The sequence below is a fragment of the Hemicordylus capensis genome, chromosome 2 (assembly GCF_027244095.1).
Source record: "Hemicordylus capensis ecotype Gifberg chromosome 2, rHemCap1.1.pri, whole genome shotgun sequence".
Classification (NCBI taxonomy): domain Eukaryota; kingdom Metazoa; phylum Chordata; class Lepidosauria; order Squamata; family Cordylidae; genus Hemicordylus; species Hemicordylus capensis.
The window spans coordinates 240,123,960-240,150,155 of NC_069658.1; the positions used below are offsets into that span (position 1 = coordinate 240,123,960).

The 26,196-nt window shown below is 44.9% G+C and overlaps 3 protein-coding genes across 7 annotated transcripts in view; 2 read left to right on the forward strand and 1 right to left on the reverse strand.

Annotated features, from left to right (window-relative positions):
* The window catches only part of LOC128347434 (zinc finger protein 333-like), a 29,186-nt gene extending 28,708 nt beyond the window's left edge, over nucleotides 1-478 (reverse strand). For 2 of the 5 annotated variants that reach the window (XM_053302090.1, XM_053302089.1), the window contains exon 1: nucleotides 360-477. In XM_053302090.1, coding sequence (XP_053158065.1) covers nucleotides 360-426 — 67 coding nt within the window. In that variant the 5' untranslated portion in view covers nucleotides 427-477. The other 3 variants (XM_053302095.1, XM_053302091.1, XM_053302096.1) reach the window with 2 other exon arrangements.
* Nucleotides 185-21,574, forward strand: LOC128347550 (zinc finger protein 420-like). The gene is made up of 4 exons (XM_053302504.1): nucleotides 185-264; nucleotides 15,647-15,729; nucleotides 16,000-16,126; nucleotides 17,235-21,574. Exons 2-4 carry the CDS (start codon nucleotides 15,655-15,657, stop codon nucleotides 18,308-18,310), a joined length of 1,278 nt encoding a protein of 425 aa, XP_053158479.1. The 5' UTR covers nucleotides 185-264; nucleotides 15,647-15,654; the 3' UTR covers nucleotides 18,311-21,574.
* Nucleotides 8,337-26,196, forward strand: part of LOC128347490 (zinc finger protein 3-like) — a 46,288-nt gene continuing 28,428 nt past the window's right edge. The window contains exon 1 of the mRNA XM_053302306.1: nucleotides 8,337-9,022. The gene's annotated coding sequence lies outside the window, so the exon portion shown is untranslated. The remainder of the gene's footprint in view (nucleotides 9,023-26,196) is intronic.

The window sequence follows — 26,196 nt, forward strand, 5'->3', positions numbered from 1 at the left end:
ATGCAAGCCAGGAGAGCGCCACTTTGCAGCCGCCAGCAGCATTGCAGGAGAATTTGGAAGTCGAGAGGGAGCCATGGCTGCCTCTTTTTTAAAAGAAGTTCCCCAACATCTGTGTTTACCTCGTCGCTGCCTCTTCTCAGGAAAAACAGCTTTTCGCACCCCCACCCCATGGGTGGGGGCTGGAAAGAACTCCAAGAGGGGGTTGCAAGAAGATCAGGCGATATCCTTTAAGCATTTTCCAGCGGGGCTGCAGATCGGGTGTGGGTATGTTCGATTTCTACCTTTTAAAAAACCTGAGAATTCCTAAAAAGATTAACTCCCCCCATAAAAAGATTAAACCCCCGCCCTTCTCCGCATACCTGTCTCCGGTCTGGCTTTCTTCTCCATAATCACAAGGCCAGTTTTCCCATGTGGAGGGGAATTCATCAATCACTCCACCCACCTGTACCATTTTTGCCCCTCTAGGAACCAGAGTTTCACTGATTTTGCCAGTGGAGGACCAAATGGCAGAAACTCGATTTCTGGCTGGCACAAAGGGGAATGCATACAGTTTCTTAGGTGTACATCCTTGTTGCACCTTCATAAGGATTCTTCCAGCTCCTGCTTCCAACCATGGAAGACTGGAGACAGATCTCTTCAAGAAAGGTCTAATAATCTCCTAAAGGCAAGAAGGGGTCCTGCCCTCCCTTAGAGAAGCATTTATTGAAAACACATATTTTAAATGGGGCTTTTAAATGTTCCATCTCTGTCTGTATCTGGTAGGTACTTTCGCTTTTATAGTTTTCAGTTTCTAGCTTTTAAAATAACGTTTTCTTTGGAACTTTTAAAAAAATGTAACATTAAATGTGGTTTTTGCCTGCTTTTAACTTGTTTAACTTATGTTTGGTTAATTTTATTAGTCTTAGTTTTACTTTTTTACATTGTACTAGCCAACCTCGCACAGAGCATCTGTGCTCTCTTTGGGGCTGGCGGTTACCTCTTCCTCCCCACCTGCTACCCGAGTTTCTGCTTCCGGGCTCAGCCACCTCTCCTCCCCACTTCCGCCCCCCCCCTTTCTTTCCCCCCTTCTGGGCCTTGCTTCTCTGGCCTTCACATGACAACCAATCCTCCTGGATGTGCCTCAGCCAATTAGGCGCATCCGCCGCCCAGCCAATCATTCCAAGGCACACCCAGGAGAATTAATATAATAGATCTTTTTATTAATGATGTGAGCTGCCCTGAGCAGTAGTGTACTGGAGGGATGGGGTATAAATACCTTAATTAAATAAATGAATATAAGCTGACCCCACACAGAGCATGTGTGCAGTTGTGCACTGAGCCTGTGGCATCCTCTTCTCAGCACCCTCGGCCCCCCCCCACCAGGGCGCCCTCGGCCCCCCCCCACCAGGGCGCCCTCGGCCCCCCCCCACCAGGGTGCCCTCGGCCCCCCCCCACCAGGGTGCCCCGGGGGCCCCCACCAGGGCACCACGGCGCCCCCCACCAGGGCACCCCCACCTGCCCTCTCCCCTCCCACCACAGCGCCCCCGCCCGCCCACAGAGCATATGTGCAGTTGTGCATTGAGCCTGTGGCATCCTCCCCCTGCGCCCCCGCCCACCCTCTCCCCCCCACAGACATGTGATGTCAAAGGGGCATGGCCTCAAACTCCAAAGAATTTGAGCAAGCTAAACTTATAACTTTTAAATACAAGCAAAATCTGCTTTAAAAAGGGGGAGGGGGGAGAAAAAGAGGAAAGTGACTTCAGCTGGTCAGACTGAGAGCTTGTTTCTCATAATTTGACTTCTCTAATACTACTCAATGAGCTTTGTGACTGAGGCAACATTTGAATCTGGTGCCTTTTGTATGTAAACATATTATTTGATCAATGATCCATTGCAGAATTGTCCATTATACAACTTTGAATGACTCCTTTTTTGAAGTACTAGGTCTGGCTCATCTGATAATGTTGTTTGATTTTGCCAATCCATGTAGCTCTCCTGTTGGTAAGAAGTTGAGTACAAGCAGTCCATTTGTTTTTGGTTTCTTTATATATTTTCTTCTTATCAGGGCAGTTTTAAAATTTCATGCCTGTGAAGTAGTACTATCAAGTCTGGATTCCATGTCTTTCCTTTTGCATATCCATTGTAATGTATCATCCAGTTACTGGTTTTAGTAAAGATGCACTTCATTACTCAATTCTGAGCAAATTGTCGATATAGGAAGATGCTGAAAGGCATCATCTCATACTGTGCAGGAGAAGGCAATGGTAAACCACTCCTGTATTCTATCAAGAAAACCACAGGGCTCTGTGGTCGCCAGGAGTTGACACCGACTTGATGTCGACACCGACTTGATGCACAACCTTTCCTCCCCCCCCCCCTTTTACACCTCTCTGGGCTACTTGGAGGAGGAAGAAGTGTGGGATATAAAAAGTGTAAAATAAGATAAATACTTGTATTTGAGCTGATATTATGCTAAAGTTATCTTGAAAGATTGGTATCACTGTCAGATGTTTGGACGGGAGGGGGGACTTGAAATTCGGGTTTTTTGTCCCAATGTGCATCATTTTACGCTTGCCAACATTGAACCCCATTTGCCACTTTGTCGCCCATTCACCCAGTTTGGAGAGATCCTTTTGGAGCTCCTCACAATCCATTTTGGATTTCACTACCTGAAAGAGTTTGGTATCATCTGCAAATTTGGCCACTTCGCTGCTTACCCCAACTTCTAGATCATTTATGAATGAATTAAAAAGCACCGATCCACCAGTACAGATCCCTGGGGGACCCCACTTCTTACTTCCCTCCATTGTTAACACTCTCCATTTATGCCTACCCTCTGTTTCCTGTCCTTCAACCAGTTAGTAATCCACACATGTACTTGTCCCCTTATCTTGGACCGCTAAGTTTCCTCAAGAGTCTTTGATGAGGAACTTTGTTGATTTTTGGAAGACCAGGTATACTATGTCAACGGGATCACCTTGATCCACACACTTGTTGACACTCTCAAAGAACTCCAAAAGGTCGGTGAGGCAAGATTTCCCTTTTCAGAAGCCATGCTGGTTCTCTCCTAGCAGGCACTGTTGCGTAGGCAGCCAGCGAGGAGAAGTGGCGGCCGCCTGCCAAGTAGCCTGGCCACCAAGCGAGAACGGGCTGGTGGGGTTAGGACTGGGGAGACCCGAGTTCCAATCCCCATTCAGCCATGAGACTTGCTGGGTGACTATGGGCCAGTCACTTCTCTCTCAGCCTAACCTACTTCACAGGGTTGTTGTGAGGAGAAAACGCAAGTATGTAGTACACCGTTCTGGGCTCCTTGGAGGAAGAGCAGGATATAAATGTAAAAATAAATAAAATGGGGCTGGAGGGGGGAGAAAGAAATGAAGATGGGGAAGGAGAGACAGGGAGAACTAGGGGCGCAGATGGTCTGCGCCAGGTCAGCTAGTTTGCTACTATTACATCCCAAGGGATCAATCTGCAGTTTCAGGCTTCTGGAGAAACTATGAGGGAGACTGGGCATCCTGTTCAATCCCGTCTGAAAAAAAACCCTGGGGTGGGGCGGGGAGATTAAAAAAACCCTTTCCAGTTTATGAACAGGTGGTGGCAGCAGTATAGCAGTCAGGCCCTGCGCCTGGTTTCTTTTCGGGGTGGATCCAGAAGTAAAAGACAGGAGGTGCCACAAGATTTTTAAAATGACTTTTATTCCCTCACCCCACCCCGCCACTATTAATTAGCTAATATAATCTTTATATATGTTACACCTTCCACGTATACATCACCAGCTTCCCAGCCTTCCCCCCCACCCGCCGCAAATCTAGCCTTTTTTGCCCCTTCTCAAACATGCAGCAGCATCCTCTATGCACGTCTACTCAGAATCAAGCCCTATTGAGTCCAATGGCTTTTACTCTCATGTAAGTATGTGTAGGGTGAGGATCCCTAAAATAGAGTCCCTGTTTAAATCTTCTGGTTTAAAAAAATTTGGTTATTTGTTTCCGTTTATGCTTTCTCTTGTTTCCTCTTATAGGAAAAGATATAACCAGATTTAAACCAGAAGATTTAAACAGGGACTGTATTTTAGGGCTCCTCACCCTACACATACTTACATGAGAGTAAATGCCATTGGACTCAATAGGACTTAATTCTGAGTAGATGAATCAGAGGAACCAGAGCGATTCGTCTACAGAGACGGGAGATCCTCACCCTACAGATACTTACATGAGAGCAAATCCCATTGGATTCAGTAGGACTTAATTTTGAGTAGACATGCATAGGTGGATACTGCAAGTGAGAAAGGGCAATAAAGCAAAGCCTAATGATTTGGAAGGTGGAGGAATAAGGCTGGGAAGGTGGTGATGAGATTTTGGGTTGATGTGTGTTTTTTCAAGTAAAATTTTGCCTGCCCTCTTCTTCTCCTCTTCTGCCCCCTCTTCCCGACTTTTCCTCTTGCCTGGAGCAAAGCAGAAGCAAACTGAAGTTCAGCACTGACTGATGGTTGATCTCCTCTCTCACCCCCCACCACATCCAACAATCACAATTCTTCTTAGATTGTAAGCCCTTTAGAGCTAGGGAACCATCTTATTTCTTTTTCTATGTAAGCCATTTCCAGCTTTTGTTGTTGTTGAGAAGTGGTACATAACCATTTGTAATAAAATAAAAACAACACTGCAGAAGCAACTACATAGGAACACAGGAAGCTGCCATATACTGAGTCAGACCATAGATCCATCTCACTTATTATTGTCTTGACCGAGGGGTTGAAGGCAGAAATCTCTCAGCCCTATCTTAGAGATGCCAGGTAGGGAACCTGGAACCTGCAGCTCCACCCACTAAGGGGAATCTCTTTACAGTGCTCACACTTCTAGTCTCCCTTTCATATGAAACCAGGGCAGACCCTGCTTAGCTAAGGGAACAAGTCATGCTTGCTAGGCCTATCAATGGCTACTAGTCTGGTGGCTATAGGCCCTGGATATAAATTGGGCTACACTCTAATGTGCAATGAAAAGCCCGAATTGTGTGTGAAGTGCTCCTGGATAGCTTGTAGGAACTTCAGGGTAAATTTGGCAGATATGTGAATGCACAGCCTCCATTCCAGAAGAGACACGAGCTAAAAGTCGGGTGTGAAAAACTCCCAGGGGGCAGAAGTTGGATCCTCCTTGCCAGTTTCATATTTGACCCAGAGCTGCATGAATAGGCTGGAAAAGGGGGACTTGGTAACAGTCGGAATGGACTGGCTGGAACAATTCCTTAAACATCTAATTGGATCCCCAAACCAGAGGGATGTGTTAGAGGCACTGGAGAATAATAATTTGGCACTGAAATATCTCCAATATTACACTTTTATTAACCCCTTCAAGGGCAAAAATGGAATGGAACAATGAAATAGTCTGAAACAGCCCAGGCTATTGCACTTTTATTAACCCCTCCACAGCCAGAATGGTGTGAAATAGCCCTGAACAGTCCCCTAACAGTCAAACTGTATCCCAAAAGCCAGAGGTATGTGCTGCAGACACCAGAGAACAATATTGTAGCCCAATAATAATTGCAATATTACAGTTTTAGGTTTTTTAAAATTTTAATTTTGTTTTTTTATCAGAAATACAAACAAGAGACATAAGAAAACGGGGGGGGGGAATTAAATAAAAAATCAAATTTTTAGTTTTGCTGTTATATATTTTTCAGAGCAGAGGAGGGAGGGGAGAAGATGTTGGTTGAAAGGATTCAGGTAGTTGTATACAGACTGTAACGAGAATCATTGTATTTGCTTTGCTTGATTATTTTTATATTAAAGTTTTATTAACCCATGCAAAAAATGGGCTGCAATGTAGCAACCACCCCGAACAGCTCCCAAACTGGCAGACTGCACCTCAAAAACAGTGGAATCAACAAAAGACACCGGAGAAGAATATTGCAGCACCAAAATATTGGTGTGTCCAAGGGGACACACAGATGGACACACACACACACGGGGGGACACAGGCACACACAGAATGCTGGGTGATCTCATAAGCCTACTAGAAAGTAGGCTAAAAAAAATCATCTTTTTAACAGCCCTGGTTTCTGTTTGAACACTGCTATGGGTGAAATGGGAGTATGTGTAAACTGGAAATTAGGGTTTTAACTCTCTTTCCCCTGTACCTCTATGTTACAGGTAGGCAGCCATTCAAAATCTATTGCTCCTCTCCATAGACGTAAAACAAGATGGGTAAACTCATTGTCTGGTGGTAACTGGATTTCTTGGCCAAACCATGAATGTGAGAGAGGAAAGAATGACAGCTGCAAATAGATGAAAATCTAAAACACTTGCCCCACCCGAAGTGGACATCTAGGGCCATTTCAAGCAGCTGGAAATTATTTGATTTAAAAAAAAAAAACTCTTCAGATTAAGGTTTTAGATTAAGAACACAGTGTTATTTCTTGCGACATTGCCTGAAAAAAAATCATTTAATGAGTGAAAGAGAGAGCAGCGAGGAGCAGGCAAGGAAGTGAGCGAGGGGGAAGGTGAGTGAGTGAGGGTGTGAGCGAGCAAGCGTGTGAGCGAGCAAGCAAGGAGTGAGCAAGCAAGTGGCAGGAAGGGGGTGAGCGAGTGAGCGAACGGTGGTAAGGGGGTGAGTGAGTGAGTGAGTGAGCGAGTGGGAGGGGTTGGCTGAGAGTGGGTGGCTGACACGGGCTGTGTTGGAGGGGCAAGGAGAGCAACAAAGTCTTGCAGGCTTCCCCAACCTACGGCCCTCCAGATGTTGCTGAACTACAACTCCCAGCATCCCTAGCCACAGATGCTCTGTTCAGCTAGTCTAGTGTATCTAGCGGAAAAAGCTAAATACACCCTATAGGTGGCGCCTTCAGTCCCAAGAAAGAAAGGGGAATATAAATCTGCAGAAATGTGTTAGTGATGACATTTCTGGCAAAATGTAGCACTAGTTAGACATGTTTTACTTGCATTCAGATGTCTGTACACAGGTACATGTTTTTGTGTGAATGACTGTACCTATGTTCCTTTTAAAAGTGACCAGCAAAAACCAAAAAAGATCCACCCACAAAACTGAATGGAGAACAAACACAACTTAGTGCAATACATCTATTATGGAAAATATATGCAATCTATAACAAGACAAAGCCATGAGAAATGATATTAGAGAAACAATTGTATAACATGGGAGAAATAATAAAGTCCATGATGTGGAGAATGGTAGAATGCATAAATAAAGACCACACACAACAGTGACCTCCATTTCAAAATATTTTTTTCCAAGTGGAAGTTTGTCTAGTTGAAATGACACTGGTCCACATACTTCAATGTGCAAAGTTTCTGGGAGATATGAAGTCTCTCTTACAAACCCTTCTAGAATGTTCTCTCGCTCAAGCAAATTCTCATCAGATACAGATACCTGTCTGTTCACAGGTACATGTTTTTGTATGAATGACTGTACCTGTGTTCATTTTAAAAGTGAACCTGCAGACCGGTCCCTTGAAATGCAGGATAGAGATAGGAAGTGTACATTTGAACATGTGTTGAACATAATATGTGAATAACTGTACCTGTGAACATTGTGCATGTGTAGCACTGGCCACATGCTATGTTGACTTGTACACAGAAACCGTTATTCACAGGTTTATTCTTTATTCTTTATTTAGCAGGGGGAGAGTAACTGGCCCTATCCACCCCCAGCACAGTACCTCCAGTGACTGTTGCTGGTGTGTGTCTTGTCTTTCTTTTAGATTGTGAGCCCTTTGGGGACAGGGATCCATCTTATTCATTTATTATTTTTCTGTGTAAACCGCCCTGAGCCATTTTTGGAAGGGCAGTATGGAAATTGAATTAATAATAATAATAATTAATACTGAAATTGATGATAAAATTCTGGCATCCCAGGTCCTTGGGAAGGACTCGATGTCTGGATAAAACAAACCAGTCAATAATACCTGTCTGACTGTGTAAACAAGAAATAATACTGAACATAGGTTCAGCAGTACACTTCCCATCTGTACCATGAGGGGCCTGTACCCAGATTCAGTATTAACATGTATGCAGGTTCAGTCATTCACACGAAGATGTGTACAAGTATGCAGACATCTGTACACTTTAAAAGAAACAATTAGATTTTTATAGCACCTCACCCAGATAGCTCTAGGCAGTTCACAAATATAAAAACTTAGACAATATAATGTTAGAATGGGGCTAATGTGTCAATATAGGGCTTGTGTGTGACCCTCTTTCACTATGCTAAAAGAAAGAAACCAAGGACTGTTAGAAGTGGGAGAGATCCTCCCTGACGTTCGTCTCTTGGTTAGGTAAATTTGCACAGGACAACAGTATCCGAGTTTCAAACACAGCTTTATTCATTGCTACCAATCAAGCTTCAGGGGGAGGCCGGCTCCTCGCCTCCTCCATCAGGAATTCATCGTCTTACATACTGAGCCACAAACACATTCCACACCTGCGCATTGCATACACAAGCCAAAGCGGTACTTTTTTTTTTAACTGCAAAGGTTCCGATTTGCTTCTAAATGCCACACTTCCCACTTACACTAAAGATATCCGGTTCCTTCCCCACTCCCCTCCAGACTTTCCTTCTTCAAGGCGAGTTGGAAGGGAATCTGCCAGTCACCGCAAGAGAAGCTGATAAGGCCTCTGTGCAATCCAACCGTGCCTTTTAGCTATCTGAGAGCTATTTGCAAATAATATTCCAACAGGACGATCCCCTCAGCATTTCACCCCTGCAGCCAGAGGGGTCTCTCTTTTAGCTTAACTAGCAGAGAAAAAGCAGCCGCTGGCGGGGACGGGACCTCCGCTTACGTTGCAACCAAGACGCCCTTTAAGGTTTGCAATGCATCCTCCTGTTTTTGATCACGAAGAGAGTGACAGAGACTACTGCTGCTGCTTGGTCCTCCAGTGGCTGAGTCAGTCACACGGGCGTTTTCATGGGGGTGGAGTCGTTAGGATAGGTGCCTTTGCAAGCCGCCGGGGGTGAAAAGCTCGGCTCGTGATCAAAGAGCTGAGAAAGTCGGAGGAAACACAGGCAGATTAGATAAAAGAAGAAGAGACAGCAAAGAGGTAAGAGATTAAGAGGCATTCTTTTAAAAAGAGGTTAGCGGTAGACTCCTTGCCCAAATCTCAGCTTCTCCTGTAACCCCGCTGCAAAGTGGCTGCTAAATTGCCTTGCACGGTCGATCTTCCCCTTGCAAACCTCTCTGGGAGGGAGCTCTTCCTAGCCACTGTGGGATGTGGCGTGGCGTGGCGTGGCTTGGCAGGGGTGGTGGTGAAGGAGCTTAATAGAACAACAGCCTTCCTTTGCAGGGGCAAGGGTGGGTAGGGTCAGTGTTCCATCTAATTTTTTTCATCTGTGCGCCTAATGAATTTTGTTCTGAGCGGCAGTATCAAGGCTGTGTGTGCACACGTGCATTCAGAATGGGGCCTTCCTTGAGCGGGATCTAAAATCAACTGAGCGGACATCAAAAAGTTTGTGCGTGCACACATGCCCGCACGCCCTAGTAGAGGGAGCACTGGTAGGAGTGTGAGTGTGTGGTGATTTGATGTGTTTCATGTGTTTTTTTCTCGATGTTCTAAGGCTGTGTTGTGAGCTGCCCAGAGAACGATTTGTTATGGGGCAGCTAACAAATAAAGTTGTTGTTGTTGTTGTTGTTGTTGTTGTTATTAAATGTTTGTGGTGTGTGTGTGTGTGTGTGTTTTTGCGAGTTGGAGCTGGGGAAGAACGGGAGGCAGAGGCTGGTTCCTCTTTTCTGCTTCTATATCCGACCCCCCAAGCTGTATGAACAGACCAAATGATGATGTGAAGTTAACTTGCCCCTGAAACCGCCGCCCCCAACATATATTCTGCACCTCCGTAACCGGGAGACTGTTCCTGGCTGCAACACAGCTCAGAGTGTTATTTTTGCACAACGCGATGTAGCACTGGATCAGCCATGGTTAAGAACAGAGCCGCCTCTAGCTTTCGGGCGGGGCCCTCCTTGTGACTTGACACTGTGAACTAGTCTGAAGTCAGTGGTGGGCTTCAGACATTGGCCAGCACTGACTTCTTCAGACCAGCCCGAGGCCTGAATTGGGTTGCGAGTTACGGCAATACAGAATCGCCATCTTTCCCTCAAAGCCCACGTGGGGGGGCAGGCCATAAAGCTGTGAAAGCAACAACCTTTGAAAGTGGTTGCTCTCTTAGATTTAGCCGCAGGGGAGCAACTCCTCTCTCTCCCAGACCAACCCCAGCACAGCATCCCTCCCAGACAGTGGCTGTTGCTGGTGTCTTGTTTATCTTTTTTGGTTGTGAGATCTTTTGGGACTGGGAATCATCTTATTTTTTTTCTCTGTGTAAAATACTTGGAGAACTTTTTTGTTGTTGTTGAAAAGGGATGTATAGATATATTCTGAATAATATCCATGTGGTGTTTGAGACATATGCAGCCTATGTTGGGGCTTCCCAACCTGTGGAACTCCAGATGTTGATGAACTACAACTCCCATTATCCCCAGCCATAATAAATTATAGCTAGAGACGATGGGAGTTGTAATTCATCAGCAACTGGATGTTGCGACCCACCCCCACCGTCCTGCCTGTAGGCTTCCAGCGGTGTCTGGTGGGCCACTGTGTAAAACAGGATGCTGGACTAGATGAGCCTTGGGCCTGATCCAGCAGGGCTTATGTTCTTAAGTTCTTATGTGAAGTGTTTGCAGTTGTCATTACCGTATTTACCTGAATATCTAATACTGTTCTTTCCCCAAATTCTTTTTGTCAGAAATGGGTGTGTGTGTGTGTGTGTGTGTGTTTCATCTTCAATTCAGAGTGTTCTTCCTTTTGGTTAAATATAGGTATACTAGTATTTTAACCTCTGTTTTTATGGGGGATCATCTTAAATTCAGGGTAAATATGGTATTCACATACTATGTTCAGTCTACATCTAGTAGTTCATTTCCTACACACTTGCAACATTATTTATTTATTTGAAATACCCTGCCCCTCCAGTATGCTACTATGCTAGCCCCATTCAGGCATTATGTTTTATCTGCATTCAAATTGTTAAGAAGAGAGAGAGTCTCACTGTCGCTCATTCTCTTGGTTAGATAATTTACACTGGGATAACAATATCAGAGTTTCAAACACAGCTTTATTCATTTGCTAGCAGAAAGCTCCTTCTCTCTGTGGCCAGCCCCTTTCTGGAAGTTTCCTTCATGTCTTATACTGTGTAAACAACACATTCCACACCTGTGCACTGCATACAAGCCAAAGCACTTATTTTAACTCTAACGGTTCCGATCTGCTCCCAAGTGCAATATTCTTCACCCATACTTCCGAAGAGATCAGTCTCCCGCCTTACCCTCCCGCAGAGACATTCTTTCAAGTAGTCTTCAAGGCAAGGGGGAAGGGATGTGCCAGGCACGACCATTGCTGTGTTTGAGAAGCCTGTGTGCAAACCAGCAGTGCTTTTTTCTGATTGAAAGCTATTTTGAAATAATATTCCAACAAAATGCATGTCTTTGTGTGAATGGCTGTGTTGCGGGAATGACTGTGTTGCGAGCACAGGCAGAGAACATCTGGCTGATACTGCGCGCCCAAGCCATACATTTGGCAAGCTTTTATAAGTTTCAAACATACAAGCATATCAACAAAGCAATTAATACATGTTATTAGTTATTAAACTTACATATTCCAGAGGTGCCACCTAGAGCCTGGGAAGATGAGTTACTACCTGGCCATTATGACAACTTTAATCCCTATGGTGAAGGATTCTGCACATTTGGTTAGCCTAAACTGCACCATTATGCTTCTGTAACCATGCTTGCATGAAACTTTAGAATAGTTTATTGCAGCAAAAGCAAGCCGTGGGGCTGAGCCTGAACTATGTCGGTCACAAGACAGGGTTGTCTGTACAAGCCACAGGCGAGCAGTTAGTTGCTGACAGATTCCATTGCTTCAGCCTGAAAACCCGCAAGGAAAGGAAAGAAAGGTTGGGGCCCTTGCGAAGGGACGAATCTATGAAATGTATATGATAATGTATAGGAAAACACAGCAAGCTTGAAACAGCCAATAAAGTCACTTTGCTGGGGGGAATAGCCTTATATGGTAAGGGGGAAACTGCATGATCTTGTTTACTCAGGGGTATAAGAATGTACATGGCCCCTTTGTTGGCTTGCCACTCCCTGCCTGCATGCATAGAGTGAGCCGCCCTGTTGCTTTGCTCAGCTGAATAAAGGAACTGAAAAGCATCTTCCTCTTGTCTCCTGTTAATTGGCAAGTACCTTGGGGGGCGGGTGTCAGGAGCCCGCTTTACCCAGATTAGCTGGGAAAGGACCCCAACAATGGTATCTCTTTGTACTAGTGAGATCCTCTTTCTGCTGACTGAGGAATTTAGCTAATGGCCTGTGTTTGACAGGTCCTGGTACCTGTTATCTCTGGTGGGCTTCTCAACCCACATTCTTGAGAGGAGGCCTCCCGCTCATAACTTTAGCCTCTGTTTAGGCTTCTCAACTTTAGACTTCTCAACTCTGAGCAACCTGCTGGCTTTATATTCTATTAGGCATCTGAACCAAACTATTTGGAATTATACTTTGCTACACACTTTTACAGTGGGTATTGAAAAGAATCACCCCCTTCGATAGACCTTAAATTCTGGTTCCCTTACATCCTGAAATGAAAACACAAAGAAAATTCCCTTCACCAGCTGTACTTAGCCAATGCAACCTATAACATCCAACTGAAAAACATCACAATTACAGTCCAGAAAAAGTGTCAGAAATAAAAAACAAGAATTACTGAGATTGAAAAAGGATCAAACCCCCCCCCCCATGTCAATATTTTGTTGAACCACCTTTTGCTTTAATAACAGCCTTGAGTCTGTTGGGATACTTCTCTATCAACCTTGCACATCTAGACGGAGCAATATTTGCCCACTCCTCCATACAGAACTGTTCAAGTTCGGTCACATTGGAGGGTAGGTGTTGGTGGACTGCTATCTTCAAATCTCCCCACAGATTTTCTATGGGATTTAGGTCTGGGCTCTGACTGGGCCACATGAGGACGTTCACTTTTTTCCCCTTCAGCCACTGTGTGGTCAATTTTGCTGTGTGCTTCGGATCGTTGTCATGTTGAAAGGTGAACCTTCTGCCCATCCTCAACTGTCTGGCAGAGGGTAGCAGGTTTTCTTCCAGAATCTGACGGTATTTTGCCCCATGCATTTTTCCTTCTACCCTAACGAGAGCCCCAGTCCCTGAGGCAGAGAAACACCCCCACAACAGGATGCTGCCACCTCCATGCTTCACTGTAGGTATGGTGTGTTGTGGAAAAAATGTGGCTTGTTCGGGAGGGTCGCAAGGAGAAAGCCACTTCTCAAGAAAGGCCACATTAAAGCTCGTTTGAGCTTTGCCAGAAGGCACCTTGAAGATTCTGATGCCAAATGGAAAAAGGTCTTATGGTCAGATGAGACCAAGATTGAACTATTTGGCCTCAACACCAAACAGTACACCTGGCGTAAATCCAACGCAGCTCACCATCCACAACACACCATACCTACAGTGAAGCATGGAGGTGGCAGCATCCTGTTGTGGGGGTGTTTCTCTGCCTCAGGGACTGGGGCTCTCGTTAGAGTAGAAGGAAAAATGCATGGGGCAAAATGCCGTCAGATTCTGGAAGAAAACCTGCTACCCTCTGCCAGACGGTTGAGGATGGGCAGAAGATTCACCTTTCAACATGACAACGATCCGAAGCACACAGCAAAATTGACCACACAGTGGCTGAAGGAGAAAAAAGTGAACGTCCTCATGTGGCCCAGTCAGAGCCCAGACCTAAATCCCATAGAAAATCTGTGGGGAGATTTGAAGATAGCAGTCCACCAACACCTACCCTCCAATGTGACCGAACTTGAACAGTTCTGTATGGAGGAGTGGGCAAATATTGCTCCGTCTAGATGTGCAAGGTTGATAGAGAAGTATCCCAACAGACTCAAGGCTGTTATTAAAGCAAAAGGTGGTTCAACAAAATATTGACATGGGGGGGGGGTGATCCTTTTTCAATCTCAATAATTCTTGTTTTTTATTTCTGACACTTTTTCTGGACTGTAATTGTGATGTTTTTCAGTTGGGTGTTATAGGTTGCATTGGATAAGTACAGCTGGTGAATGGAATTTTCTTTGTGTTTTCATTTCAGGATGTAAGGGAACCAGAATTTAAGGTCCATCAAAGGGGGTGATTCTTTTCATTACCCACTGTATATACTTATTTGTCGGCCTGGATTACACAATTCGTTATCAACTGCACCTGTCTTTATTTTAAAAATGAACCTGGGCACAGGTCCCTCAAATGCATGGTACAGATAGGAAGTGGACCGCTGTAACTGTGTTCAACATAATCTTGCATAACTGTACCTATGTCTAGAACTGTATCTGTATACACTTTACGCTCATTGTACGAGTGTTTAATGTAACATGTGAATACAGGTCTCATTTCACCCACAACCCTTGTTTGAGAGAGAAAAGTGGTGGGTGTGGATAATTGAGCATAACATCCAGGCCCCAAAACAACTCACGGGTGCTGCTTCCAGTACAGCAGCTCCCCAAATAGGAGGCCTACTTCACAGGGTTGTTGTGAGAAGAAACTTAAGTATGCAGAGCACCGCTCTGGGCTCCTTGGAGGAAGAGTGGGAAATTAAAAAATGCTTTTTAAAAAATTGTGTGCAAGGGCACTTACTATAAGTAATGTGAAAAGAAATGGGATATAATAACAAAGAGAGGGTAAGACAATAAGAAATGAATAATGGGTGAAAGAAAGAAATAAATGAATGAATGAATGAACAACAACAGCTTGGATGGCTATAAGAGGGGTTTAGATAAATTCATGGTGGATGGGTCTATCAGTGGCTACTAATCTGGGCGCTAAAGAGGCAGGATGCCTCTGAGTACCAGTTGCAGGGGAGTAACAGCAGGAGAGAGGGCATGCCCTCAACTCCTGCCTGTGTGGCTTCCAGCGGCATCTGGTGGGCCACTGGGCGAAACAGGATGCTGGACTAGATGGGCCTTGGGTCTGGTCCAGCAGGGCTGTTCTTATATTCTTATGACTAGGGAGCTAAAAATATAGCAGTCGAAGCAGTGAATGAAGAAAACACCCAGCTGACAATGAAGCTGGCTGAGAATGAGGCCAGGCAGGAGCTTGTGGGAGAGGTGAGCCAGGCGGCTCTCAGGAGCTGGGCAGCTCGAGTTCTTTGAACCCATCCGCCCCAATATAGCTCTGCCCCTAAGCCCAGCCCATCCTACCAGCATGTGGAATGGCTGCTGTTTAAGTTGTATTTTATGGTCATGCTGGATTCTATCACCCAGGGATGGCCGCTGCTTCTGTGATCTTATGATGTGGATGGACAGTGTGAATTATTGTATTGTATTTCTTCAGTGCTTTCACTCCATGCCGCCCAGGAAACTTTAGGCCGAAGTTTCCCAACTTCAGCATAACAATCTAACAATCTTTCAAAATAATAAGTAAATGTGGCCGCTTTATAACGCTATATTATAAATCTCACACGTGTATGAAGGATTAAACTTTTTGCACCCCATCTGCTTTCTACAGGCACTGCAAGGACTTCACCTGTCTGCTAGCTGAGATGTGGGTTCTTATTCCATCCCATGGCATGCTGAGAAGAGCCATAAGCTTCTGAGAGTTTACACCTACACTCTCTCTTCCGCAGGCAGCACAATGGCATCAGAGACACATTCAAGATCATCTCCGCTTTGTGGTGGAGTGGAGGGAGAAGTTACGCGGGCATCTCGGGTAAGGGAGGGAATCATCAAAGAGACAGCCTGGGCACTTACCCCTGTGATTGGGGCAAGGGGGAGATCTGAAAGAATTTGCCTGCTTCAGGTGCCAGGTGTCAAAGTGATCTAGTAGGAAAGCTTTGTTTTCCTCTACTAATTCTGTTATGCGAAGGCTTGAATCCTACAGAAATAAAATCACAACCCAGTTATCCCTTCCCTTTTCAACTGGGAGCAACAATGGATGTGGGGAGATTATTTTCAAGTAGAGAATCTCTTTTACTTTCAGTGGCTGGTGACTTTGGAGGAGGTGGCCGTGTATTTCACCAAGGGGGAGTGGGACCTCCTGAGTCCAGACCAGATTGCTCTTTACAAGGATGTCATGCTGGAGAATTCTTGGAATGTCTTCTCTCTGGGTAAGGAACATATTCCTGGCAGCAAAAAACAGCTTTTGTGTGAAAAGAAGATACGTGAAAATTTTGTCGTTCCCCCCCCCCCCCCCCGTGAGCTGCACTGCGAAGGAAGCCTGTAGCACAGGCAGTGTGCTGACTCTCTGCGAAGCCAGAGCTGATATTCTGCCCTCATAAGGCTGTGGAGAATGTTGGCCAATGAAATATAGCAGGGGCTCCCAGGAGGAACGCATAGAGCCCTCCTGTCTCCCCACATTGCAGGTGCACTATTTGACCCCCATCTGATAATTTCCAGCTTGAAGCCGACACATTCTTAGCAATGCGTCTGCTGCAGGAGGGGAAGGAGGAGGGTGAAGACCTTCCTCCTCTAATCCTGTTTGGCTGGCTATGTGCTGAAGCTCAGCAAACCCTTCCTCTCAGCCTGACAGACAGGCTTCAGAAAATTAGCACAGAGTCGTATTAACTTCAATGCTTGTGAGCAACTTAATTTGGATGTAATCCAGTTAGGGGAGTTCAGATGAGTCCCAAACCGGTTCAGTGCCACAGCAGGGAAGGGGAGGCGAGCGGGATCTTTAAGAGGAGGAGAGCAGGTCTTTACCTGCTCTCTGCTGCCACATGCCGCTTCCCCCAAGCTCCCCCAAGAACCCACACATGGCATCTCCGCTTGCGTGGATGCCATTTGCATGCGGCGGCAGAGAGCAGATAAAAACCGGTTCGGCTCCAAACCCGTGCACAAATCTCGGTTTGTGCACATCCCTAAAGCCAGTGACTGGAGTAGCCTGTCTCCCTAACTGTATGTAATACTTACTGTATGTAATACTCCCTAAATGTAATACTTACTTTTGTGTGGGTTTTTTTTTTTTTTTTTTGCTGAAGTAGCCCATCTTTTAACTGTAACATTTAAATTTGTATGTACAAATATGCATACATACACACAAGTTTAAATGTTACAATTATGAGACAGGCTACTCCAGTCACTGGCTTACATCCAGAGATGAAGTTGCTCATAAGCAGTCTTCTTGAAATTAATGGGACAAGTTTCCTATTAATTTTAGTGGGGGTACTCTTGAATTCCCCTCTTGCTCTCTTAACGGGATTTTCTCTGTTTTTCTAGGAGGTAATGGACAGAGCATTGAAAGTGATAAGGAGCCGTGCTGGGTATCATTACAGAGACCTGAGGAGGAAGCAGGAAATGAGACTTCTGGGAATCCAAGGAGATCAAAAAGGCAGGGCAGAAACCAATCAAAGAACTGGAGGAATAAATCTTCATCAGGTGACCACTTGGAATGTGTCAAGAGTCTCCATCAGCGCAAACCTCTTACTTTCCATGGGACAACTCAGAGAGAGCAAAAACCATGGAAATGCCTAGAGTGTGGGAAAAGGTTCAACAAGAGTACACACCTTAAAAGACACTTAAGAATCCATACAGGAGAGAAACCATTCAAATGTCTGGAGTGTGGAAAGAGCTTTGGTCGGAACGAGACCCTTACTTTACATGAGAGAATGCACGCAAGGGAAAAGTTGCACGTGTGCTCAGTGTGTAGAAAGAGCTTCAGTGACAGCACGAGCCTTACTTCACATCAAAGAACCCATGCTGAAGAGAAGCCATATGAATGTACAAAGTGTGGAATGCGTTTCAGTTGGGAAGAATGCTTTATTTTGCATCAAAAAACCCACACAAAGCAGAAACATGTCAGGTGTGGAATTAGCCTCAGTCAGAGTGATAGCCTTGCTTCACAGAAAAGAGAATGCAAAAGGGAGAAAAAATATAAATGCCTGGAGTGTGGGAAGGGCTTCAGTTGGGCTCATACTCTTAGTGAACATCATAGAATCTGCACAAGGGAGAAATGCTATAAATGCATGGAGTGCGGAATGAGCTTTCATAATGGTCATAGGCTTTCTGTACATCACAGAACCCACACAGGGGAGAGACCATTTACATGCTTGGAGTGTGGGAAGAGCTTCAGTCAGGAGTCGACACTTACTGCACATAAAAGAACCCACACCGGGGAGAGACCATACATATGTCTGGAGTGTGGGAAGAGCTTTAATCGGCGTAATACCCTTAATAAACATCAAACAACTCACACTGGGGAGAAACCATATCAATGCCTGGCATGTGGAAGACACTTCAGTCGGAAAGACCACATGAGGGACCATCAACACAGAGTCCACAAAGGGAAGAAATGATTTGAAGCTCTTGCCACACACCAAGCATTTAGTGGGTGTGTCACAACATCAATAATGATAAATAAAAGAGCTCATGCAAGAAGAGCCTGGATGGCTTTAAGAAGGGCTTAGGTAAATTCATGAAGGAAAGGTCTATCAGTGGCTACTAGTCTGAGGGCTAAAGGCCACCTCCAGCCTCAGAGCAAGATTATTATTATTAATATGAATAATGATAATTTTGGTTTCTGTACTGCCCTTCCAAAAATGGCTCAGGGCAGTTTACACAGAGAAATAATAAATAAATAAGATGGACCCCTGTCCCCAAAGGGCTCACAATCTAACAAGAAACATAAGATGGACACCAGCAACAGTCACTGGAGGTACTGTGCTGGGGGTGGATAGGGCCAGTTACTCTCCCCCTACTAAATAAAGAGAATCACCACGTTAAAATGGTGCCTCTTTGCCAAGTTAGAAGGGGTAAGTTGCAGAGTCTGACTTGGTATAACGCCTCTAAATACCAGTTGCAGGGGAGCAACAGCAGGAGAGAGGGCATGCCCTCACCTCTTGCCTATGGGCTTCCCAGAGGCATTTGGTGGGCATTTGTGAAACAGGATGCTGGACTAGATAGGCCTTGGGCCTGATCCAGCAGGCCTGTTCTTATGTTCTTAAGAGGAATTGTATAAATGCTCACCCTGGGGCTTTCCAACAATCTTTTAAAGGTTTTTCAATAATTTTTTCCAACTAGAAATGCTTAATCTAGGGATTCTAAAACTTGGGTCCACAGGTGGTATTGGACTACAACTCCCATCACCCATAGCACAATGCCCTTCCTATGGATGATAGGAGTTGTAGTCCAACAACATCTGGGAACCCAAGATGTAATTTTTTAATTGATATCTGAGGTCGTGTGGTGGGGGGGACATCTTCTTTACTCATATCACTGGTGAACATCCCCAGAAATGGAAGTTTGTGTGCAGATACCATATCTTGTCCACTTGAGCTTGGAAGTAATTGGGGAAATTTGTTCTGATATAAGCAGCGTATGGTATGTATCTTTGGAATTCAGTGTTGCTCTCACTCTTCCAAGGATCCCCTGAGTAGTGAATAGAAATTGGTCTTTCAGTGCCAAAATGAAGTTTGTGGGGAAACTGGGCATATGTGCCACAGGGTGTGCTTCCTTGAAGACCCATATCTCCTGTTCCCAAAAATCTGGGAAGAGCACCTGTATGCTTGCATGCAGAAGGTTCCAAGTTCCCTCCCTGGAATCCCCAAGACAGGGCTGAGAGCGACTCTTGCCTGCAACCTTGGAGAAGCCACTGCCAGTCTGGGTAGACAATACTGAGCTAGATGGACCAATGGTATAACTCAGTATGAGGCAGCTTCCCATGTTCCTCTCCCCTTCCTCCCTATAAAGTCATGTTGGCCATTAAGGGTTTTATTCGCACACAGGCTCGGACTTGCCCACAGGGCAACAGGGCATATTCCCAGTGCGCCCCACCCATGGGGCACCCCTGTGCCCCGCTGCACTCAGCAGCAAGGAATACTCCCACCCTTAATTACCCATTCTGCTCAAAGCCCAGTGCCCTCCCCACATACATTCCACTGCCATCTCAGTGCTCCCAGTCCAGCCCTGCTCCCCCATTTCACTAAAGAAATAATCACATGGCTGAGGATGGCCACCATGAAAATTTCACAGGTCCCCACTTATTTGAACATCTAAAGTTGCCTTGGGTTCTTGCACTAGTGCAATCTGTTCATGGTGCAAGCACATGATTTGTCAGGATGCCAGCCAGACTGCATGTCTGTCGAACCTTACATTTCCGCAGAGCTTGTAAATAGGGCTCATGTGAGACAGGAAACCGCGGTCTCTATTTAAGCCACGTCAGATGGCATTCATCAGGAAGCCTGAGTCAAATTCAGCGGTTTCATATGAGAGTGTCCCTTTAAAGCTCTTTTCTTGAAGAATGGCCTTGCCAGGCTCTGCCTCCCTACAACTATTACCCCTTTCTCACTGCTACTGCAGTGCATAGGAGCACAGAAAGTTGCCTTATATGAAGTCAAACCGTTGGCTCCTCTAGTGCAAGCACAGCATTTTGCTTAGAGCAGCACTTGTTTTGCATTTGGCGCTTGGCCTTCACTTATGCCCTCCTAGTCAAAGCAATGAGATTATCAGCAACTGACTTGCGTTTTGCATTTGGAGGAGGGCAAGAGAGGGGGAAAGCCTTTAACTTAGGTCTGAAATGATGTCAGAAGCGAAACCTCGAGTTCTTTTTCACTTGTCTGAACTTTCCTTTGATTAGCCTAGCCTAATACCACAACTTGATGTATTTCTGAGTACTTAGGGGGTCCCCTGAACTATACTGTTGAGATGAGACTCTTCCGAGTAAAGGGTCAAACTTGCAGGGAACGTATTTTACCCCAATAAACAGTCTCTGGCAATACCAGCGTATAGTTTGGTCAAAGAACAGGGTTGTGGACTCTTATCCCTTTGGCTTTTATCGAAGTCTCTATTGTCAACATGTGAGTTTATTAAAAACAATATAATATTAAATAAAAGAAAAATAAAAAACTTCTAACTCATTCACAAAAAGATCCCACAATAAGTGGGGTTGTCAAATGGAACAAAAACAGGTAAAGGCTTGAAGGTCTATTTAAGGATAAAAACAAAAAAGGATCAAGCAAAATGATATAAAAATCATAGTGTCCATTCAATTGTAGGCCCAATTAGAAGAAATCACCCGGCTTTGGTTTCCATAATAGTAAGCACAGTCCTAATTACCCCAGCACAGTTAAGACTTACACACAGAAGGCAGAGTGGGTGAGATGTTCCCAAAGCCTACAAGCATCTTCCAGCCATTCCAAAACAGAGCTATTTAGACTCCCCTCCAATCTCTGCCAGGGCAAAACTTCCCACAGTATCAGGGAAAGGAATGCAGATTCCAGGTCTCGCTGGCATTGACCTAGCAAGATCGTAGAACAAAGGTCTTCATATCCAGAGGTTTCCAAACACCTTGCTTGAAGCGAAATGGCCATTCTCATGTCAAGCAGGAAGACTAAATCATTCCAAATACACATGAATCCATGATAATACAGAAACTACAACTTTTGTTTAGTGGTGGCCAGTTCTGTTTGTGGTCTAATAGGCACTCGGGAACTTGAGTTTGCTTTTATCATATAGGATTCTATTGATCTGTTTTTAATGCTGAATTTATAAGTTGCCTTGGGAGGTTTCTAAAATGAAAGAAAGGCTTGAAAATACTTTAAATAAATAATACATTGAGATGATCTTCACTTCCTGTTTCATTCTGCCTCCTTAATCTCTATAAGAAGGTGTGTCTTTTGAGGGGGAAAGAAATATCTGCTTGGCTTTTAACATAATGTTTGTGCAAAAGTCACCAGCACTTGCACCAGAGTAGTAAGAAGATTACTACAAGAGAGGCAGTCCTGTGATTCTGAATATTGCTCAGTTTATATTTGTTAAATCAGAACAGAACATTAGAGAGTTGGAGGACCATGGAGGTCTTCCCAGCCAGCCCTTCGCTCAGAGCAAGAAACTGCTACAGCCATTCCGGCAGATGACGGCCATCCTGCCTGTCTGATAACCTCCAGCAAAGGACAGCCCACCACTGCACAAGGCAGCCTGTTCCATGATGAGGCGATTCTTCCTAATGTCTAGCCTAAATCTGCGTCCTTGCCATTTCAGCCCATTGGCTCTAGTCCTCATTGCAGGAGTACTAGAGTCTATTCCTCAGCCAGCCCTTGAGATACTGGAAGATGCCCATCAAATTTTCCTTGGTCTTCTCTTCCAGACTAAACATAACCCACTCTCCTTTAACTGTATAGGACATGGTTTCCAAACCGCACCCCCCCCCCCGCTTTCATCTTCATTGTGGAGGTGTACTTGGAAAACTAAACAGAAGTGCCTGTCTAATTCTCTACTATGCATTGTAACATCACTATCACATACGTTTTAAAAATAAATGGAGAATTTGGCTTTTCCCAGATACTCTGAAAATAATTATAGGATATGCAGAGTAAACTGTGTCACTGCTTGGAATATATTCTAGTATTTCAGAAAGACAGTTAAAATGAGAGAAAGAGAGGAAGAAACTCCCAGTGGGCCTTAATAGCAATAGCAATAGCACATTTATATACCGCTCTATAGCCGAAGCTCTCTAAGCGGTTTACAATGATTTAGCATATTGCCCCCAACATTCTGGGTACTCATTTTACCGGCCTCAGAAGGATGGAAGGCTGAGTCAACCTTGAGCCCCTGGTCAGGATCAAACTTGCAACCTTCTGGTTACAGGGCGGCAGTTTTACCACTGCGCCACCAGGGGCTCTAAGGATTTCACACTGATTCAAAGACAAACTCACTATTCAGCTCAGTATTCACAAGCCCTGATTCTCTGTACATAGTGCCAAACTGAATATGTGTACAGTGACTTATATCATACTAATTTTTTAAATACATGTAGCCCCTTCTGAGGGCTTCCTAAAGGCCATGGGGGGTCTGCAAAGGTTCCCCTCCCCCCGCCAGCCTCTTAATTCACTGCTACAGCCCGTCCCAGGCTGATTTTCAGGCCTGTTCGGGCTTGCAAAGATCGGCGTGGTGACCATTTTGGAGGCTGCCACACATGTTCAAATGGCCTCTGTGAGGCCTGGCATGGCCTAGGGCCTTGCAGAGGCCATTTGAGCATGTGTGGTGGCCATTTTGTTTTTGGCAGCCATTTTTAAAAAAATTAATTTTAAGAAGCAGCACCCCCTTCAAGTGGTGCCCAGGGCACATGCCCTGCCTGCCCTACCCTAGATATGCCCCTGCACCGATGTGCCAAGTTGCTGGGCAGCAGCCTCTTTTCCATGGCAGCTCAGGGTGGCCCTTAGCGGCATGTGAAACCTTGATTAAATGAAGTCTTGGCACAAGACTTTGGAAAGGTTACCAAAGGCTAGAGGCTGTAGTGAAAATTTCATTATTCAGAGTAGCACTCTTATTTGTTGTTTCAGAGTGCCAAGTATATGCTATGCTTTTTAGAATGTTGTACTTTGCACTTGCTTATATTTTGGTGTACCCTTTTGCCGTACTTTAATGACTATGCCTTAGTTGCGTTAACGTTTTCTTAATTACACCTTGAATTCTTTTAATGATATTGTGTCCATCTTGTTAATTTTCTGATCTGCCTCAAGCAGTAGTGGGGGAGTAGTGGGAGCAGGGTATAAATATTTTAAATAAATAAATAAATAAATAAATAAATATGTGAGTTTTAAAAGGTGTGATTATTGAGTCCTGGGTTAAAGTTTTCTAACATCCTAAGCTTATACATTTCTTTGTAAATAAAAACAAGAGGTCCCAAACTTTCATCAGCTGATGCATTTTTCTGGTTATGTTAAGTTAATAAACACATGTTTAGAAATAGAACAGCATTGTCCCTGCTGAAATCAAATATGGATAGACTCAGCGAGGTACACAGAGGGGCCAAATTTTGCCTCTGGAATGCAAGTGGTGACTACAGTGGGTATAGGAAAGAATCACCCCCTTTGATAGACCTTAAATTCTGGTTCCCTTACATCCTGAAATGAAAACACAAAGAAAATTCCCTTCACCAGCTGTACTTATCCAATGCAACCTATAACATCCAACTGAAAAACATCACAATTACAGTCCAGAAAAAGTGTCAGAGACAAAAAACAAGAATTACTGAGATTGAAAAAGGATCAACCCCCCCATGTCAATATTTTGTTGAACCACCTTTTGCTTTAATAACAGCCTTGAGTCTGTTGGGATACTTCTCTATCAACCTTGCACATCTAGACGGAGCAATATTTGCCCACTCCTCCATACAGAACTGTTCAAGTTCGGTCACATTGGATGGTAGGTGTTGGTGGACTGCACTGTAAACAGAGGCTGACATCATAGCACTGAGTTTGTGCAAGGACGTACAAGCTAGCTGCACGAAGACTGGAGCTTGCCGTCCCAATATGTTTGCGCTTGTGCAAACTTGCTGGTGCACAACCTGTGGCACACGCCTCATAGGAACATAGGAAGCTGCCATATACTGAGTCAGACCATAGGTCCAGCTAGCTCAGTATTGTCCAACCAGGCTGGCAGCGGCTTCTCCATGGTTGCAGGCAGGAATCTCTCTCAGACTTGTCTTGGAGATGCCAGGGAGGGAATTTGGAACCTTCTGCTCTTCCCAGAGCAGCTCCATCCCCTAAGGGGAATATCTTACAGTGCTCACACTTCTAATCTCCAATTCATATGCAACCAGGGTGGACCCTGCTTAGCTAAAGGGACAAGTCATGCTTGCTACCACAAGACCAGCTCTCCTTTGCTTTGCGAGGAAGTTTTGTGCACGAGCACAATTTTGAACATCATGATTTCATGCAGCTACACAATCTTCTTGCGCTAGTGCAATTTGTCCACTCTGCAAGTGCAGTATTAGTCAAGATATCAGCCAGATTGTACATGTGTTGCACATTCCATTTCAACAGGGCTTGTGAACTGGGCTTGGGTGAGACAGGAAACTGTTTAAGCCCCAACCTAACATTTCAGCAGGGCTTGTAAATAGGGCTCATGTGAGGCAGGAAACCGCAGTCTCTATTTAAGCCCCAGCAGACGGCATTCATCAGGAAGTTTGATTCTAATTCAGCAGTTTCACATGAGAGTGTCCTTTGAGGCTCTTTTCTTGAAGAATGGCCTTGCCAAGCTCTGCCTCACAACCAGTTATCCCTTCCTTGCTGCCACTGCAGTGTGTAGGATCATAGGAAGCTGCCTTATATGAAGTCAAATCATTGGCCCATCTAGTTCAGTAATGTCTGCAACTACTGGAAGTGGCTCTCCAGGTTTTCAGGCAGGAGTCTCTCCCAGCCCTAACTGTGTTGCGGGAAATCCACTGGAACCTTGCCCTCCTCTTTGATTCAATCCCTTGTGTTCATCCAAATGACAGGGAATGGGGCGTCTTGCTGAACCAAAGCCTATACAGCTAAGTTCCTGCAATAGAGCTCGTCTGACAGAGAAACCCCCTTTTACAAGCCAATACAATGAGGGTGCAGGCTCAAAAGGCATCCTGCCTCAGAGGCGGGATGCCTCTGAGTGCCAGTTGCAGGGGAGTAACAGCAGGAGAGGGGGCATGTCCTCAACTGCTGCCTGTGGGCTCCCAGAGGCATCTGGTGGGCCACTGTGTGTAACAGGATGCTAGACTAGATGGGCCATGGGCCTGATCCAGCAGGGCTCTGCTTATGTTTTTAAAATTAGCTTTATTCATGATCATGAAAGCAGAGTACAAGTCAGAAGTCGGGCAAGTCCTGTGAACCCAGGTTATAGAGCTGTTATTTTATATATGTTAAAAGCAAGCAAGTCAGTCAGTAAATCAGTCAGTACATGTCACTGCAATTAAAACATATGCTTCCTGTTGGTGCCTTATGTATTAGTTCATGTCTGGGTCTTTTCTGCTGACCCCACTCTTACCAGTGCCTTCTGGTGCCTGCTATTTTTCCTTCTGCTGAGTAGGGTCTATCTCATGACCCCAGTTACATTGGTCTCCCGCCAGGCCCCTGGTATTTTTACCTCTTGGCCGATTGACCTCACATTCTTAAGAATCTGGAACATTTTTTTATTCTGACCTACTGGCCTCACAATCTGTTTAGGAGCCTTTATACCACCCAAAACTCACGTCTCTGGGCAGTTTACAACAAGCAAACAAACAAAACGTTAAACCTTAGTTAAAACAAATGACAACAGAATACTTAAAACAGTAGTTAAAACAAAATATTTATTTATTTCAAATATGTATACCCCACCCCTCATCTGATTAGTAAAACAGGAGCAGCTCATCAGATTAGCAAAGCAGATGAAAATTAATGTCATAATTATTGGGCCATAGTTGAGGATGTGGCCATAGGTCAGTGGC

What these genes read in the sequence shown, in the direction of transcription:
- LOC128347550 (XM_053302504.1), top strand. Translation starts at nt 15,655, where the DNA reads ATGGCATCAGAGACACATTCAAGATCATCTCCGCTTTGTGGTGGAGTG. An exon ending in AAGTTACGCGGGCATCTCGG is followed by an intron (nt 15,730 to 15,999) that starts GTAAGGGAGGGA and finishes TTTTACTTTCAG; the next exon opens with TGGCTGGTGACTTTGGAGGA. An exon ending in TTGGAATGTCTTCTCTCTGG is followed by an intron (nt 16,127 to 17,234) that starts GTAAGGAACATA and finishes CTGTTTTTCTAG; the next exon opens with GAGGTAATGGACAGAGCATT.